This window comes from Drosophila biarmipes, chromosome 2L, assembly GCF_025231255.1.
Source record: "Drosophila biarmipes strain raj3 chromosome 2L, RU_DBia_V1.1, whole genome shotgun sequence".
In the NCBI taxonomy this organism is placed as follows: domain Eukaryota; kingdom Metazoa; phylum Arthropoda; class Insecta; order Diptera; family Drosophilidae; genus Drosophila; species Drosophila biarmipes.
In genome coordinates, this window is record NC_066612.1 from 21,122,221 (window position 1) to 21,139,264 (window position 17,044).

Consider the following 17,044-nt stretch of genomic DNA (forward strand, 5'->3'; position numbering starts at 1 on the left):
TTGCGGAAGGAAACACATACCTTTCTCATGAAGTAATGGAATTAAAGCTTTGATATTTTGTATAATTTTATGATTCGATTGTGCAATTTAGAAAAGCTCTAACTAATTTGCTATAAATTGAGTTAATACTCCCTTTAAACAGGGCTATAAGCACACAACTTTACAACCTTTCCCACCGCAGTGACTATATTGCAGTTGATGATGATGTAACACGCACTTGCTGACTTTCGATTCAAACTTTAAAGCATTCGAGTAAGCACAAAGCCTGCGGAGAAAAACCTAACTGGCAGCCTACCCGAGTGGGTCCCTGGCTGCCTCCCCACATCATTATCCACGCACGGGCAGCTTGCGCCGGCGAGCGGGGGCTCGTTCCTAGATCCTTAATCAAATGTTATCCTCCAGCAGAAGATCGTTGTCATCACTCCTATCCGGGAGGCAAACGAAGAACTCGAGCAAATTCAGGATGGGTCCGCGCGAGAAGGGGTTCTGGTAGCGACCTCGCTTGTCACGCAGATAAGGATATCTCTTGTAGTTGAACATCTCGTTTGTGGTAAGGTTCATACAGGCGTGAAGGATCTGAAAGTGTCAAGTGAGTATCAAACGGAATTTCTTTGGTACGGGAAGCTCCTACCGAAGTGCATGTGAGTATCCAACCCAGTCCGCAAAACACAACCGCCTCGATGAGTCCCAGGACATACAGCATCGTAAAGCCCTCGATCATCACGCAGTAGCAGGCGAAATAGATGGTGAAGGAGCAGTTGACGGCCACCGAGAGAACAAACAGGAAGAACCACATTCTATTCCGCAGTCCAACGCAGTTGTAGATGAAGGGACAGTGGTGATCGAAGTAAGAGACGCAACGGTTGCACACTCTACAGTGTTTGGCTCTTAGCGGACGGAGGCACCTGCAACTGTGGCACAGCCTGGTTAGCATCACGTTCCGCTTCTTCAGCTTGTCAAAGTAGGGGATCTGCTTAATGGCTCGATAGTAGGCGTCCGAACTGAGTGGTATGTACCCGGGATCCCTCCGGTTGGCAATCGCCCAGCTAATCCACATCACGGCGTTCCAATAGATGAAGCAGTAGTGCGAGCGTCTCAAGATGTTCCAGGTGATGGGAATGGCACGAATCATGTACATGGGGTAGCCCCACAGCAACACCGAAAAAAGAAATAGAAACAGCGGACCCTTGGAGTCCCCGGCTCCGCCGAATAGCCAGCCCCAGCTTTCCGAAACCGAGGGAATCCAGCGGGACTTCTTTTTCACCTCGCCGTATAGCAGACGCACCACGTCCTGATGCTGATGTGCTTGTGCCAACATTATGGGCGTCTTTCCATTCTTGTCCCTCGGTTCCAGATCTAGCTGGGATTTCTCACACAGCAGGCGAACGCAAGTCATGTTGCCAGAGAGGCAAGCCAGGTGCAATGGCGTGGATCCAAAGTTGTCCGTCTTCTGCAGCTCCACTCCGGAGTACATAAGGAGTCGCATCAGATCCGCATGCCCCTTGTAGGCCGCCCAATGTAAGGCCGTATCGCCGTTTATGTCTGTCAGGTTGTTCAGCGCTCCCATTCCCAGGAGATAGGCGGCCGTGGCTGTCCGTCCGTACATGCAGGCCAGATGAAGAGGGGTAAGTCCCTTGAAATCCGCCGCATTCACCGCAACCCCCGCCTGGAGAAGCACCTGCACCACGGAGGCGTGGCCCTTTCTGCACGCCCAGTGGATGGGCCTTGGGCCCTGCGTTCCCAAACAGGGAAGATCAATGGGCGCCGTGCGCTCGATAAGATACCTCATCAGCTGGACATTTCCGTTCAGAGCTATCCAGTGGGCGGGCGTGTAGCCATGGCGATCCCTAGCCGACAGGCACTCCATGCCGAACTTGTCCACTAGGTTCTCCACCTCGCTGACCTCCCCGTTTTTAATGATATCGAAGATGTCGTCCAGGTTTACGGTCGTAGCCCCATCCAGTCCCTCGAAGAGGAGCACGTTCTCATGGTCCTCCACGCCTCCATCGCCATGACCACCGTCTGTCCCGCGACCCGTCAAAGGGGGCGAGTGCGGTCGGTGATCCAAATGGATGTCGTCGGCGTGGGCATGGCCTTCCTCCTCCGCGACGACCATGTTGCAGGAGGAGGAGGCGGTTAGGGGCAACGCCCACACGCTGCGCGCCGCCCCCGGACTTGGGTGCACCTTCGAGGCCATGTAGAACTCGAAGTCCACGCCCAGACGGTCCGCCGTTCCACCGTTGCCTTGATGCAGGGGGTTTTCCAGTAAGTGTGCAATTTTGTCGCTTTTTCCCGTAACGCTCCGACCGAAATTTGAAGTCCGTTTGGCCAATTTTAAGCGTACCACGGTAGGTAAACACGACTGCACTCGCTGGCAAGGAAATTATGTCAGCACTGCCAAAAAATCAATACTAAGCTCGAATCGCAGGACTCGAATGTGGGCCGCTTTCGAACTCGACTTGGCGCCAAAGCGCGAACAGCTGGCCGTTATTTTCGGGGTCCTTAGTGGAGTGTGCCCACCCTGGCTTTTTTCAGGATCAAGAAGGGTTAGAAAAGGGGATGCTCGAGACCTAAATGACCTATGACTTTTGGAAGCATACTATGTTTTAGAACACAGCAGCACAAATGCAAACTGCAGTTATGCATTTCTGCAATCTGGTAGGGAAAAGTTAGGGCAAGATTATGTTTGGGGAATACCGACTCTTCTTCCAAAAGCGATAAAACAGAAATATGTTTGAAAGACCGTTACAAGACAATCGGTTTTCCCATTATATAGTAGATTATCAACATTATACATTTATCTCAAACGTTTCAAAATGTCCTGCCAACTTGGTAGGTATCTTTTTGATAAAGCTAATATTTTGTCAGTATTCATCTTGATTGTTAGGGAGAAATGTTAATTTATTTAAATGCATAAACTGAAAAATAGTTTTTACAACTCACGTATTATAACAAGAGTGTTTAAAACCGAGCTATGCACTCTCTGTAGTTTTTCCGATGCCTTAAGTTCATTCATTCAATTGTTTAAATCCCTCCCTGGAAACCCCGAATGACCGCCAGCTAACTTCTTAGCTTCTTCTTGCCGCGGTGAGAATGTTGCATTACCGACTCACAGAGCTGCAGCTCTTCGCTAGCTTTCGGTGGAGAAGCTCTTTTCCGAGCTGGTAACACTGCGGTTCTATGTTTTTTTTTCTGATAAATTTGTTTCGTAAAAAATGGGCGACAACGTGGTGACGGAATTGAATAACTTGGATTTGAACAAGCAAAAGGCATGTTAACCTCTTTGAACTGCATTCGAGTGTATGAGAAGTGCTAGATAGCCGAGTTATGTTGAAGCTGGCGCCCCAGGGCGGCAGATATTGTAGCCACTTAGCCCGCATTTGCCAGCGAATTTCGCCGAAAGTTCGGACGCACACGAAACCAGCAGAACAACAACAATTGAAAGAACCGCAGCAACACAACTACGCAACTTTGGTTGGTGTTTTTAACTTTAAAAGAATCTACCTTATACAGGGATACTAAATCCCGAGGCACGTGTACCTGTTTGTTTGTCTGCGAGTGAGTGTGTGTGTGCTTGCGAGTGCAGTGAATCAGTGCCGGCTGCTGTGACGTCACTAACAACCGTTCAACTTTCGTGCCCCAACACTTTCTGCTATTGCATCAGCCATAAAGTAACGAAGATACGCAGAGAGAAGATAAAACACGAGATAGGTCGCCCTCAAAAACCGCCGAAAGCGTCTTGTTGTTCCCATCGCCTTGTCCCAATTGTTCGAACACCAAGAACATCGCCATCAGTCGAAAGCAGATACCGAAAAAAGCGCTTGTCTAATTGCATACGTAGCAGAAATTTAGCTTCTTGGAATTTCCGTTTTATTGATTTTTTCGATGGATTTGCAGGCTGCCAAGATGAAGAAGGAGAAGAAGGAGAAGCCGGCCGGAGGTGGAGATTCCCGTAAAGGTAAGGATCAAGCTGGAATAATGTGTATAGTGCTATTGGTTATTTGGCGGAGAGCGAAGTCCTTGATCGACTGTTCAACCTACCATCTGATAGAAGTACTTTCCGGTCAACCTTAAAAATGTATACATATTTCATGTTAATTGAAATAATTAATATTTTTAAGGAAAATAATACATAATAAAGTCCTACAGATTTCATTTCCTTATGCCATCGCAACTTTTTCTTATATTTCTTGTGTTATATTTCTATTATTTTTTTGTTCTCCAAACAATGGATTACTTATAGTTATAATGCACCCTTACACTCTATGTATCTTTTCTATACCCATTCCAGAACTCAATCCCTGGCCAAAGTACATCGAGGAGCGCAATGTGTTCTGGGAGAAATGCAAGGCGGAGTACGAGGCCGAGCTGGCAGCCAAAACTCGGGAGTCCATCAAGGTCACGCTGCCCGACGGCAAGCAGGTGGACGCCACCTCCTGGGAGAGCACTCCGTACGAGGTGGCCCGCGGCATAAGTCAGGGTCTGGCCGACAACACCGTGATCTCCAAGGTGAACGGTGAGGTCTGGGATCTTGATCGCGTTCTGGAGGGCAACTGCACGCTTCAGCTCCTCAAGTTCGACGACCCGGAGGCGCAGGCCGTCTTCTGGCACAGCTCCGCCCACATTATGGGAGAGGCCATGGAGCGTATCTACGGCGGCCACCTCTGCTACGGCCCGCCCATAGAAAATGGGTTCTACTATGACATGCATCTGGAAGGCGAGGGTGTAAGTAACTAGAGTCTCCTAGGTAAAAAGAGAAGCTTATTTTTTTCTGTATTAGATTTCCACCAACGACTACGGCGCCATGGAGGGCCTGGTTAAGCAAATCGTCAAGGAGAAGCAGAATTTCGAGCGTCTGGAGATGAAGAAGTCCGATCTGCTAGAGATGTTCAAGTACAACGAGTTCAAGGTGCGCATTCTCAACGAGAAGGTGACCACCGATCGCACCACCGTTTACAAGTGCGGTTCTCTTATCGATCTCTGCCGGGGACCCCACGTTCGGCACACCGGCAAGGTAAAGGCTCTGAAGATCACTAAGAATTCCTCCACCTATTGGGAGGGCAAGGCCGATGCTGAGACTCTGCAGCGTGTCTACGGCATCTCGTTCCCCGATCCCAAGCAGCTCAAGGAGTGGGAGAAGCTGCAGGAGGAGGCGGCCAAGCGCGATCACCGTAAGATCGGACGCGAGCAGGAGTTGTTCTTCTTCCATGAGCTGTCGCCGGGCTCATGCTTTTTCCAGCCGCGAGGAGCTCACATCTACAACACTCTGATAGGCTTCATCAAGGCGGAGTATAGGAAGCGCGGCTTTCAGGAAGTCATTTCGCCAAACATCTACAACGCCAAGTTGTGGATGACCTCCGGCCATTGGCAGCACTATGCCGAGAACATGTTCTCCTTCGAAGCAGAGAAGGAAAAGTTCGCCCTCAAGCCCATGAACTGTCCCGGACATTGTCTTATATTCGATAACCGCAACCGATCCTGGCGCGAGTTGCCTCTGCGCATGGCCGACTTTGGTGTACTCCATCGCAACGAACTCTCCGGTGCATTGACCGGACTTACTCGTGTGCGTCGCTTCCAGCAGGACGATGCGCACATCTTCTGTGCTCCAGAGCAAATCAAGAGCGAGATGAAGGGCTGCCTGGACTTCCTGAAGCACGTGTACACCATCTTCGGCTTTTCCTTTCAGCTAGTTCTGTCCACTCGTCCCGAAAATTATTTGGGCGAGCTGGAACAGTGGAATGATGCGGAGAAGGCCCTGGCTGAGTCCCTCAACGAGTTTGGAATGCCCTGGAAAGAGAACCCTGGCGATGGCGCCTTCTATGGACCCAAGATTGATATTACCATTATGGATGCACTAAAGCGGGCCCATCAGTGCGCCACCATCCAGCTGGATTTCCAGCTCCCTATTCGCTTTAATCTCAGCTACATTGCCGACGATGGCGAGAAGAAGCGGCCAGTCATCATCCATCGCGCCATCCTTGGCTCAGTGGAGCGCATGATTGCCATTCTTACGGAGAACTTCGCCGGAAAGTGGCCCTTCTGGCTGTCGCCCCGCCAGGTGATGGTGGTTCCCGTGGGTCCTGCCTACGACCAGTACGCGCAATCCGTCCGGGATCAGCTTCACGATGCCGGATTCATGAGCGAGGCGGACTGCGATGCGGGTGACACGATGAACAAGAAGATACGCAATGCTCAGTTGGCCCAGTTCAACTTTATCCTGGTGGTGGGCGACAAGGAACGCTCCTCAAACACCGTGAACGTGCGCACTCGGGACAACAAGGTCCACGGTGAGGTCTCCGTTGCGGAGCTGATAACCAAGCTGCAGAAGATCCGCGATGAGTTCATCGCCAACGAGGACAACTTCTAAGACTCTATTTCAATCTATTTATCAAAAGTATACTTAAAATTTGCATAGCAAAGCAAGTACGCATTTTTGTTCTTTCTATGTACTTACGCTTATGAAACCGGAATTCACAAATAAAAACAAAATCCAAACATGAATTATGACGCATTTGGTACTTATGATGATTAAGGGGTTTTAAAATTTAGTTGACAAAAAAGAGGATCCCATCTGAGCATGACAAGTTTTTTAAATATTATTCACAAAAACAAGATTCTATCTGGCAATGACAAGTTGTAATTTAGTCCTGAAAGTAAACAAGCCAAAATGTAAGAGCCAAACTAAGCCTATTAGCAACTTCGGACCAGTCATACCGGCACAGGTGCGCAGGTCATTCAGAAACGATTTTAAGCGGTAACACAACCTGAAACTGATTAGATACGACGCCCCAAATATTGTGGAACCTTTTTTAAAAAAAGGAATGGTCGGAGGGTGTGCACCCACTTCGTATGAGTCATGCTTGGGTTTGTTTTTTGTTTTAATTTATTGCTAATATCTTTTCATTTTCATAATTTGATTTATTAAAAATTGCATCCATAGTTTTATGTTTTTATTCAATTATCAATTTTGTAAGCTTTTGCTTTTCGCGTAAAAAATGCACAAAGTTTCGCTAATCGAAGCAAAAATCGTTAATAATATTGTTAAGTGTTTGCTCTGCTCGTGCTGCATGTCTGTTTCAGTTTTAGTCATAAAAATACATATTATATATCTGTGTATATTTATTCATAAGATGCACGTGGCCAAGTCCTATGCCATCCAAAGTTCCAGTTAGCAGTCGCGCTCGCTGTGCTTAAAGAAGCCGAAAACCGAACCGAAAATGGCGAAACTAAAGCCGCAAACAGAAAAGACCGGGGCTAAAATTGGGAACAAAATGCCTGGCTGGTGGAATCATTGAACACAGGCTGGCTGCGTGGTATCTACGACTGTTGGAGATGCCGGGAGCTGGAATGTCGGAGGATCCTAGACCGCCTGGCCTGACATAAGTACATGGTTGGGGTTTGGTTTGTGGGGTATCGGAAATGCACAACACTATATTCTCGCCTGGTAGCTAACTCGCAAATATTACTCTGCTCTTGATCCCTGATCTCGTGTCAATAAGTTAGCATTCGCCTATCTCGGGATTAGCTCGTCTGCACTGCTCAATTAACATTAATTAGTTAGCCGATTTCGTTAATTGTTGTTTAGTCTATTTGCCTTTGCTATCATTTGTTACTTTATAAATAAACTTAAACGTAAAGTGTGTATGTGTGTATAGATGCTGAGGAATCCCGCGCAGATCCAGCCAGGACATACACCTGACACCTGTGTACACCGGTGCTGTTGGCCGATCTCCTGCATCTGCTCCTGCTGTTCAAATGGGAGGATTGTTGGATCGGGTTGGGTCGTCGGCTCAACCGGTTCTAGCAGGCACAGCCGCCCTCGGGATCCTTTGTCTCGTTGGGCGAGTCCTTCAGCACCACCTCCTGCATGTCCTCGGAGGGCTTGTTCTCCGTGGAATCCATGCCTGGCAGCGCCGCAGCCACCCGCCGGAACAACTGCTTCACATTGTAGCCGGCTTTGGCGCTCGTCTCGATGAACATCACGTTAAGCTCCTTCGCCTTGCGCTCACCCTCCTCGGTGGACACCTGGCGCTTGTCCGAGAGATCCGTCTTGTTGCCCACCAGCATGATAATGACGTCGCTGCCCCGCTCCGTGCGCACGTCATCGATCCACTTGGAGGTCTGGTGGAACGAGTTGGTGTTGGTGATGTCGTACACGACCACGGCCACTGTGGAGTCTCGAATGTAAGAGGGTATCAGGGAGCGGAACCGCTCCTGGCCCGCCGTGTCCCACAGTTGCAGGCGCACCGTGCGATCCTCCAGGTACATGGTCTTCGAGAGGAAGTCTATTCCGATCGTCGCCTGGTACGTGTTGTCGAAGCTGTCGTACATGAACCGAGTGATCAGCGAGGTTTTCCCCACGCTCTGCTCGCCCAGGAAGACCAACTTGAACTTCCGCAGCGGATTGCCAAAATCTCCGGATGACATCTTCCACGTACGTGTCTACTTTTTCTTAATTACGGGTTTGCTGACCTCTCTTCTCGCTCCGCTCTCCACACACACACTCCTCGGCTGCGCACTCTCCACTCTCCACCCCCCTCTCTGTTTATAATGGGGCTGGGCCAGCGGTTTTCGGGGCCTTCTCGCACTGCGATTTCTCTGGAGGCACCGCTTCCAAGTTGCCGCACTCTGATGCTCACGCTCTAAATGCTTCCGGCTAGCTAAATGGCCAATTGCAGCTCGATTCGCTCGGTAAATCGCTTGGTTAAGTCGTGGAAAAATTACGGTCTCTTCTTCTTCTTCAACTTCTGACTCAGTTGCTGTGTGACCAGAGCTGGAGCAAAATCGATAAGTATTCGATATGGTGACAGCTGCCAGCAACTTTTCGATAACGATGTTTTCTGCCATCGACTTACACTTTTGTTGAGCGCATTATAAACTATTTAAAAGGCAATAACAACATAAGAAATGTGCTTAAAAATAGTTATTAATGAAGAAAGACAGCCCTTCGTTGGCACTTGGTTGGCAGATATTTCTGGGAATCCCCTTACAAGTTGCTACAAAATACTAAGCGGCGAATGTGAATACCGAATACCAAAAAGGGAAACGGTTATATTCAAATTTAAAAGCTTCAAAGGGTGAATGGGCATTCTTGAGTTATAAACGTTGTTATTTGCCCATCCTATCGCTGCAAGTTGACGTACATTTCCCAAAGAGTCACTGCTCGGGCGCCGCTTAATCTCGAATAGTATTAAGCGGTTATCTGAAGAACACTCGGGCTCTAATTGAAAGCCTTATCTCCTGGCGCTGGCGAAATTTTGTATCGCGAATTAATTTAAACGGTCCGCGATAAAGGCCGATGTAAACAGTTCCGCGAAAACTATGACGGCGAACGGACAGCAAACAAAGTCGCTGGCCAGTGTGCTTCTGCTGATCCTGGGCCTGTGCCAGGTGTCCGGAGTGGCCATTGCCCGGCCCGAGGGGCGTGTGGTGGGCGGGAGCGCAGCGGCGGTTAATAGTGCTCCCTACATAGTGTCCATGCAGTACGGAGGAACCCACTACTGCGCTGCCAGCATCCTCAACGCCAACTGGCTGGTAACTGCCGCCCACTGCCTGACCAACAGTAACCAGGTCCTGTCCAGTACCCTCGTGGCGGGCAGTATTGCGGTGGCCGGAACAGCGAGCACCACGCAGACGCGCAGCATCACCTACTTCGTGATCAACGATCTGTACACCGGGGGCACGGTTCCCTACGACATCGGACTGATCTACACGCCCACCTCCTTCGTTTGGACCGCAGCCGTGGCTCCTGTAACGCTTCCCTCGTCGGGAGTGGTGCCCACAGGCACCGCCAATCTCTACGGGTGGGGCAGCACCAGCACCACGAACACCGCCTCCTATCCCTCGACCCTCCAGGTGGCCACCAATGTGCCCATTATCTCGCTCAGCTCCTGCGAAAGCGCTCTAGGCACCAAGGGCAGTGATGTCCACTCGACCAACTTGTGCACGGGCCCCTTGACCGGAGGCGTTAGCATTTGCACCTCGGACTCGGGTGGTCCACTGGTCCAAGGCAACGTGCTCATCGGCATCGTGTCCTGGGGAAAGTTACCCTGCGGCCAGGCCAACTCGCCCTCGGTTTATGTGCAGGTTTCCTCGTTCATATCCTGGATATCCGCCAACCAACAGGTGCCCTAGTCTTCCAAGCGAACTATTTTTTCAATAAAAGCAATCAAAGTAGTGCCCTAGTGGCTGGCGACTTAAATGTGGGACTTTTCCTCGCTGTGCATCGACTATATAACAACAATCTGTTTGTAAAGTTTATCTTGTCATTCCAATGAAAGAGGTGAGTGTTGGGGTCAAAGAGATCACATATTTTCGGGCTGGGAACAACTATTCAAGTATTTGTGTCGAAGCGTTGCTGAATGACTTGCCAATGTCTACATATGCTTCACACTAAAACTAAGCTTGCTTTAGCGCAAAGGAACTAAATGCTCTTTATTCAAGCCCGTGCATAACTTGCATTCATTTTTCTAAGTGTACATTTGCTCACAATATTGTGCAATTGCGTTTTTAGTTGTAATACAGCTTATAAGAACAAGAGTGCTTTAATTCCATTAGGCAATCTTTCGTTTTGAAGGGAAATCCCACTAGACTCTGGTATGCGGGGACGATATGGTAGACTTCAGATATTGCAGTTCTTACATCTATCCCCCTTGTAGTGACTGTTTATCATAGTAAGAGAATATATATGGAATACCATATAGTCTTAAATTATATTAAGTTCTTATCTGTGTGACAAGGGCCGTAATTGAAAGTTCTTATCATTATCTTGGCTAGCTCGCGTGAAAATCGGTATCACGAATTAATTTAAAAAGCCGTCGATACAGCCGATATAAACAGTTCCCCGAAAACTATGATTGCGAATGGACAACAAGCAAGGAGGTGCCACCGTTCCCTGGCCAGTTTTCTTCTCCTGGCAGTGATACTTTGCCAAGGATCGGGGCTAGCCTGTGCTCAGCCCGAAGGACGCGTGGTGGGTGGTAAAGCGGCGGCGGCGAATAGTGCTCCCTACATAGTGTCCATGCAGTACGGAGGAACCCATTATTGTGCTGCCAGTATCCTGAACACCAATTGGTTGGTAACTGCTGCTCACTGCCTGGCCAATAGAAACCAGGTTCTGGGAAGCACCCTCGTCGCAGGAAGCATTGCGGTGGCAGGCACGGCGAGCACCACACAAAAGCGCCCAATCACCCACTTTGTGGTTAACGATCTGTACACTGGAGGAACAGTTCCCTACGACATTGGCCTGATCTACACGCCCACCGCCTTTGCTTGGACCGCCGCGGTGGCTCCTGTCAAGCTGCCCTCTTCTGGAGTGAGGCCCACTGGATCAGCTAATCTCTTCGGATGGGGCAGCACCAGCACGACCAACAGCCCCTCGTATCCGAAGACCCTTCAGGAAGCCAAGAACGTTCCCATTATAAGCCTCAACTCCTGTGCGACTGCACTGGGCACCAAGGGCAGGGACGTTCACACCACGAATCTGTGCACGGGTCCTCTCACCGGGGGCACCAGCTTTTGCACATCGGACTCGGGAGGTCCTCTGGTCCAGGGAAATGTCCTCATCGGCATCGTGTCCTGGGGAAAGCTGCCTTGCGGTCAGCCCAACTCGCCGTCCGTTTATGTGCAGGTCTCCTCGTTCGTTTCCTGGATAGCTGCCAACCAGAAGATATGAACTATTGTGAAATATATCTAAAATAAATAGCTGGTTATTGAAAAGTATAACAAAAAAAAGTTTTAATGGAATTAAAGAGGAAATTTCGGATTGCCGTTCGTGTTAAATAATTTTTAAAGGTGGTATTTATTTTAAAATAATTCGAGATATAATAATTGTGTTACAATTACAAAAGCAAGGAAACAGAGTAGTAGAAATATTAAAACTGAAAACAAATAGAAAGCTCTGCAAATAACGCAAACATAACAATTTAAATTTTATCAAAATCGGACGACTATATCATATAGCTGCCATAGGAACGATCGGAAAATTTGTAGGAAAACATGAAATAAAAATGATATCCTTTGTGTTTTTTAACATATAACCTTATAAGCTCGAAAATAACATTTTTTAATTAGTTCTAAATTTTGAATTAAATCGCGGTCTTTTGGATTAAAAGCGTTTTTTAATCGACCAATTGATTTCCGTATTACTGTGCACGCCAGTGAACGCCAAATGTAAAATCTGCTGCGATAGTCCTTTCAAACAAGTAATGCATCAATCAAGGGGACTGTCATTTACTTATTTGTGTGCTACTAAGTGCTCTAAATAGTTGTTTTGTTTTAGGGCGAATTGCGGTGAAAGTTAAAAATAATGATTTGAAAAAATTTGCAAGGAAACCCCCACTGTAACGATCTTTTATTAGTTTATTATTTTCATTTGGCACGCTTTAATTGAAAGCAGGAGATGGCATCAACTGTAGTCTTCTCGTTACTCAACCTAGCACGCCTATAGTGCCACCTACAGCATTTTTGCGGTACTAAGCCTAAATATACGACAAGTGGCGCCTCTGGTGGGGCCACACTTTGCCAAAGCAGAGTCCACAAGTCGTCATTGAATTTGAAACATTTTTAACAAACTCCATACTTTTGAATATGCTTCGACTGCCAAAACGAGAAATGCTGTTGGACGCAATACATCCAAAAGCTTTATGGGATATTTACTTAACAACCGCTTATTCCTTGACTATATTTCATTCATAAGGGGAATCAATTTATCAGTTGTAAGTCGTTGCTCCTGCTAATGTTGTTTGGTTTTAAGCGCGTAACTCATACAGTAAAAGGGTTTATTGTTTTTATTCATTAAATAATTGAAAACGTCCTTTTTAAAATTATGAATAACTTAGTTTATAATTGAAAACGACCCTGCACGATCAGTATGCCGCTTCCATTCGTTGGATGCTTTATGAGGAAGAAGTTCCGTTTCTAAAATATATATGGAAGTAGTATCCCAGTCAGTGTCAATAAATTGACTATTGAATATATATAAAATAGGAAAACCCACAAAAGGATATTAAAAAATTTGAGGAACTGTAAATTTTATTTTTGTTTTTAATTTTCGGTTACCTCTTTTCCTATAAATCTTCCTCGAGTTCACCCTGGTTCTCTAAATATTTATTAGTGTACAGTATGGTTGAACAACGTGTTATTTGTCCTACTTTTCAAAAGCTGTACATTTGTAAATTTGATCCAACTATCTATCTTTTGTATTTAAGAGCAGTTAATGTATAAATGCCATTAGCGTAAGGCACATTCTCCTCGGTATTTGGTAACTTCAATTACCGTCTACCTGAGTATAAATAAATAAATGCCATTACTATATTCGCATTTAATATCAAATGACACTAATGGTAGAGTATGTAATGTTAAAAAGAAGCAGACCGCACTATTATGATACATTAAGCAATGTACTCGTTTTGCAAGGGAATTCTACTAGAATTTAGTTATCAGAATAATATCAATGTCAAATCAAGTAAAATTTATATATGCACTTAACTGACGTTGGATGGGCGCTCAGCGATTTCTGTGGGCCTCCTATATGTATCTATCTAATCTTATCATTCTCTTGGCTAGCGCATAAAATTCGTTATCAGGAATTTACTTAAAAAGCTGTCAATGCAGCCGATGTAAATAGTATCTCAAAAACTATGGTTAGGAATGGAAAACATCGTTCCCTGGTCGGCTTCCTTCTCCTGGCAGTGGGACTACGTCAAGGGTCGGGACTAACTTTTTCTGAGGAACCCATTATTGTGCTACCAACATCGTGAGTACCAATAGGTTGGTAACTGCTGCTCACTGTCTGGACAATTCAGACCTGGTTAAGGGAAGCACCCTTGTTGCAGGAAGCATTGCGGTGGCCGGGACTCGAACCACCACACAAAACCGGCCAATCACTCGCTTTGTGAAGCATAAAAACTACGCTAGGGGAACACTGGGGTAATACGATATTGGACTGAACCACACGGGCAAAGCCTTCGAAAGCACCGCTGCATTTGCACCATTAGTCAAGCAACTTTCCTCCGGAGGGAGTCCCACTGGATCAGCTAATCTCTTTGGCTGGCCAGCTCCAGCACGACCAGCATCTCCTCGTATCCCAAGTATCAGGAAACCGAGAACATTCCCATTATAAGCTTCACCTCGTGTGAGTTGGCACTGGCCACCGAGGGGCAACATATGCACGGGACCTCTCACCGGCGTCACCAGCGTTTGCACCTCGGATTCGGGTCCATGGAAAGGTCCTTATCAGGCGAAGGCGAATATGCGATCAGCCCAACTCACCGTCCGTTTATGGATAGCTTAGCAACTAAAAAAATTATAATTTTTGCAACTTAAATAATTATCTGGTTCATAAAAAGCAAAGGAATGATTATTAAAAAACTGTAAAGAAAACTACTATAAAATGTTAGTTTGCCATGAGTGTTGAATAACTTTAAACAACACCTACCGGATAGGAGCGGCACTACTGAGCTTGCAATTCCCTGTTCACTTATTGACTTAGTAATTCACATTTTAATAATTGTTTGAATGTATGTAAGTAGGTATTGATAAAAAAAATATTCTTAATGCCAGCGCTATGTGGACTTTGTGGTTATGGGCGTTACAGTCCAGATGAGGCTTGCAGCTTAGTCCCAACTTTAAAGCCTTTCACATTTCCGAGATTTTCGTTTATATAGAGGGCAGTCCAAATCGATTCTGACCGATTCCTGATCAAGAATTGTATACTATGGATACCTGATAAATACTTGTCGACGCACACTACTACTATTCGAGTAAAAGGTATTACAAACAGACAGCTTGGTAAGACAGGCCAGCAGAAAATAGAATAAAGTCAGCATCTTAACTTTGGCATAAGAGGCTCCGATCAACTTTCCATTTCCTTATTGCACCACCGTTCGTAGAACTCTTCTCCTTATGAGACTTACCACATAAGATGACTCTTGCTTTTCGGTTCTGCTCATTTTGGCGTGGGCTTCACGTCCAGATTTCATTTCATCCCAGGCACTCCTCCAAAGCCGGCCGCCGTTTTATCAATCAAATTGATCGGGCTGGTCTAGTTGGGAAACTAATTGGCAAGTTACTGGACACGATCGCAATCAGTTTATTGACACGACCAGAGCACATAATTGAATGGACATATCAATTTCCCATCACAATCACACCAGAAAAGCTTATTAAGTGCCCCCAAAAGAGCTTCGCGGCCCAGAACATCTGATCATGGAGTGCGAAAAGCGGCCGAGAGCGAGGAACGTGGTCCGGAGAACGATGACCAGAACACGCCCGCAGCTAATCAGGCTCTAATGGCGATAAATATTTCATTCCATATTATTCTGTTTTTATTCGCCCAGCCGGCACGCCTCCGAGCTCCGACGAAGCTGCCTGCCAGGAGTCAAGACAAAGCGACGACTCAACGGGAACAAGCAGGCAGACCGAGAGGAACAGGCCCAGATCAGGGAACCTGAACAGCAGAACGGCGGACGGACGCGCGATCAGCAGACAGAATCTCCGACGCGATCGATGAAGACAAGGCTGATAAAGGAACCCAACTGCGGCGACAACAGATGCCACAGTGACTCCACAGCCAGGCCAAAAATATGATTAAAATATAATTATTTAAAGAAAGTACATTTAAAGCATATAACTTGAAAATAATTAAAATATAATTATTTAAAGAAAGTACATTTAAAGCATATAACTTGAAATTGATGATTGAACATGAACATACTTAATATCTTAAGTAGTGGTTAGCGTTATCTTAACGTGAGATAATTGAAGGGGGTGAAACAGAAAGATCATTTTTCGACTCCTTTTTGATTGAATGTATTTTTGATATAAATACGGAAATACAAATTTAGAACAATTTTACTTTTGGTGCAATACAAAGATTTCTTTTAAAGAATGATTCGTGCACAGGGAAAATAAGGACTTAACATCAAAACCTTTTAAAAAGTAAAATACAACGTTTTTAACAGCATGAGTAAAAATTGAATGAAGCAAACGTTGCAATCCTGTTTTAAACCTTTAACTTTTGCTAGCTTTCTTAGTGTATTGGCCCTTAACTAAAAATAATACACAATTCTTAAATAAAAAAAGTTTATTAAAATTCCGATAACTTATCTTATTTAGTTTTATTTAAGGAGATTATACTTACTATGGAGAACTATAGAATAAAAAGCAGACAAACCATATTTTTACCTAGAGGTATTTTATCGTATAAAATCACGATTACATCTCCGTCCAGAACAAGAGGAAAAAAGTCGGACCCAAGTCAAGGCAAGGCCAGATACCTTTGCTTCGACCGCAATCTTCGCGTTATGAATCGAACAGATTTATGCAACCTGGCGAACAACCTGGGCGGGTGCTCCTCCGTCTCCAGAGTGCCTGCACCCACCTCACTTCCTTTTCTGTCCGCTGGAGAGGGTGAGGATGCGACCGCGACATTTGGCTGCGCCATTATGAGTAATGGAGTAATGCCTGGAATTGTTTACTTGGGGGCTTTATTGGCGTCGGCATTTGGCATCGGAATGAATGTCTGCGCTTTATGGTATTTTATATATACACAGAAATAAGCGTTTGTGTTTACTATTATATTTCTCTTGCCTGGTTTCTGGGGCTGGGAAACTGGAAATGATTTTATAATTGGTAAAGCGAAGGACGGATTATGGACTTTGGGAATGAGTTAGATACGAGTAGGCCATAAATAAGAAACACCAGATTAAACTATCAATTTAATTTAAAAATTATTTCTTAATATTTATTAATATTTAATATAATAATATTATATATTATTTTAATATTTTTGTAATATTGAACAACACATTCATTTCAGTTTCCTGAAATGTTCAATTCAATAACCTGAAACAATAGAACTTTTCAATAAGAATCTAGCATTCGGTCAATTTAAAAATAAAGATGTATGAATAAATGTAGCAATGCCTGTTATCAAAAAATGTAAAATACGTGTTTTTCAAGAGCTTGAATTGTATGAAAACAATTAGTAATTTACCATAATGTCAGCTCATTACTTTCAAGTTCACTCAACCCTTTAATAATT

General features: G+C 45.7%; 5 protein-coding genes and 1 pseudogene across 6 annotated transcripts; 4 read left to right on the top strand and 2 right to left on the bottom strand.

Annotated features, from left to right (window-relative positions):
- Nucleotides 1-12: 12 nt before the first annotated feature.
- Nucleotides 13-2,484, bottom strand: LOC108033992 (uncharacterized). Its single transcript, XM_017108717.2, has 2 exons — nucleotides 632-2,484; nucleotides 13-576 (listed from the first exon to the last, which is right to left on the bottom strand). Exons 1-2 carry the CDS (start codon nucleotides 2,195-2,197, stop codon nucleotides 385-387), a joined length of 1,758 nt encoding a protein of 585 aa, XP_016964206.1. The 5' UTR covers nucleotides 2,198-2,484; the 3' UTR covers nucleotides 13-384.
- Nucleotides 2,485-3,144: 660 nt separating this feature from the next.
- Nucleotides 3,145-6,501, top strand: LOC108033896 (threonine--tRNA ligase 1, cytoplasmic). Of its 2 annotated transcripts, none has more exons than XM_017108552.3 (4): nucleotides 3,145-3,269; nucleotides 3,898-3,958; nucleotides 4,292-4,725; nucleotides 4,781-6,501. In XM_017108552.3, the coding sequence occupies exons 1-4, from the start codon at nucleotides 3,216-3,218 to the stop codon at nucleotides 6,365-6,367; spliced, it is 2,136 nt and encodes a 711-aa protein (XP_016964041.1). In that variant the 5' UTR covers nucleotides 3,145-3,215; the 3' UTR covers nucleotides 6,368-6,501. The 2 variants fall into 2 exon arrangements, with proteins under 2 accessions (XP_016964041.1, XP_016964040.1); XM_017108551.3 differs by lacking the exon at nucleotides 3,145-3,269 and adding an exon at nucleotides 3,281-3,474.
- Nucleotides 6,502-6,865: 364 nt separating this feature from the next.
- On the bottom strand, nucleotides 6,866-8,773 carry LOC108033897 (ras-related protein Rab6). The gene has a single exon (XM_017108553.3). The coding sequence runs from the start codon at nucleotides 8,425-8,427 to the stop codon at nucleotides 7,801-7,803; it is 627 nt and encodes a 208-aa protein (XP_016964042.1). The 5' UTR covers nucleotides 8,428-8,773; the 3' UTR covers nucleotides 6,866-7,800.
- Nucleotides 8,774-9,186: 413 nt separating this feature from the next.
- LOC108034248 (trypsin delta) lies at nucleotides 9,187-10,201 on the top strand. Its single transcript, XM_017109100.2, has one exon. The coding sequence runs from the start codon at nucleotides 9,322-9,324 to the stop codon at nucleotides 10,132-10,134; it is 813 nt and encodes a 270-aa protein (XP_016964589.1). The 5' UTR covers nucleotides 9,187-9,321; the 3' UTR covers nucleotides 10,135-10,201.
- A 648-nt stretch (nucleotides 10,202-10,849) lies between these two features.
- LOC108034247 (trypsin) lies at nucleotides 10,850-11,738 on the top strand. The gene has a single exon (XM_017109099.3). The coding sequence runs from the start codon at nucleotides 10,853-10,855 to the stop codon at nucleotides 11,672-11,674; it is 822 nt and encodes a 273-aa protein (XP_016964588.1). The 5' UTR covers nucleotides 10,850-10,852; the 3' UTR covers nucleotides 11,675-11,738.
- A 1,902-nt stretch (nucleotides 11,739-13,640) lies between these two features.
- LOC108033243 (lectizyme-like) lies at nucleotides 13,641-14,347 on the top strand (annotated as a pseudogene).
- Nucleotides 14,348-17,044: the final 2,697 nt, after the last annotated feature.

Coding starts and splice junctions, on each gene's coding strand:
- LOC108033992 (XM_017108717.2), bottom strand. CDS start 2,197: ATGGCCTCGAAGGTGCACCCAAGTCCGGGGGCGGCGCGCAGCGTGTGG. Junction 577..631: donor GGATACTCACATGCACTTCG/GTAGGAGCTTCC, acceptor TGACACTTTCAG/ATCCTTCACGCCTGTATGAA.
- LOC108033896 (XM_017108551.3), top strand. CDS start 3,328: ATGTTGAAGCTGGCGCCCCAGGGCGGCAGATATTGTAGCCACTTAGCC. Junction 3,475..3,897: donor AACACAACTACGCAACTTTG/GTTGGTGTTTTT, acceptor ATGGATTTGCAG/GCTGCCAAGATGAAGAAGGA. Junction 3,959..4,291: donor AGGTGGAGATTCCCGTAAAG/GTAAGGATCAAG, acceptor TACCCATTCCAG/AACTCAATCCCTGGCCAAAG.
- LOC108033897 (XM_017108553.3), bottom strand. CDS start 8,427: ATGTCATCCGGAGATTTTGGCAATCCGCTGCGGAAGTTCAAGTTGGTC.
- LOC108034248 (XM_017109100.2), top strand. CDS start 9,322: ATGACGGCGAACGGACAGCAAACAAAGTCGCTGGCCAGTGTGCTTCTG.
- LOC108034247 (XM_017109099.3), top strand. CDS start 10,853: ATGATTGCGAATGGACAACAAGCAAGGAGGTGCCACCGTTCCCTGGCC.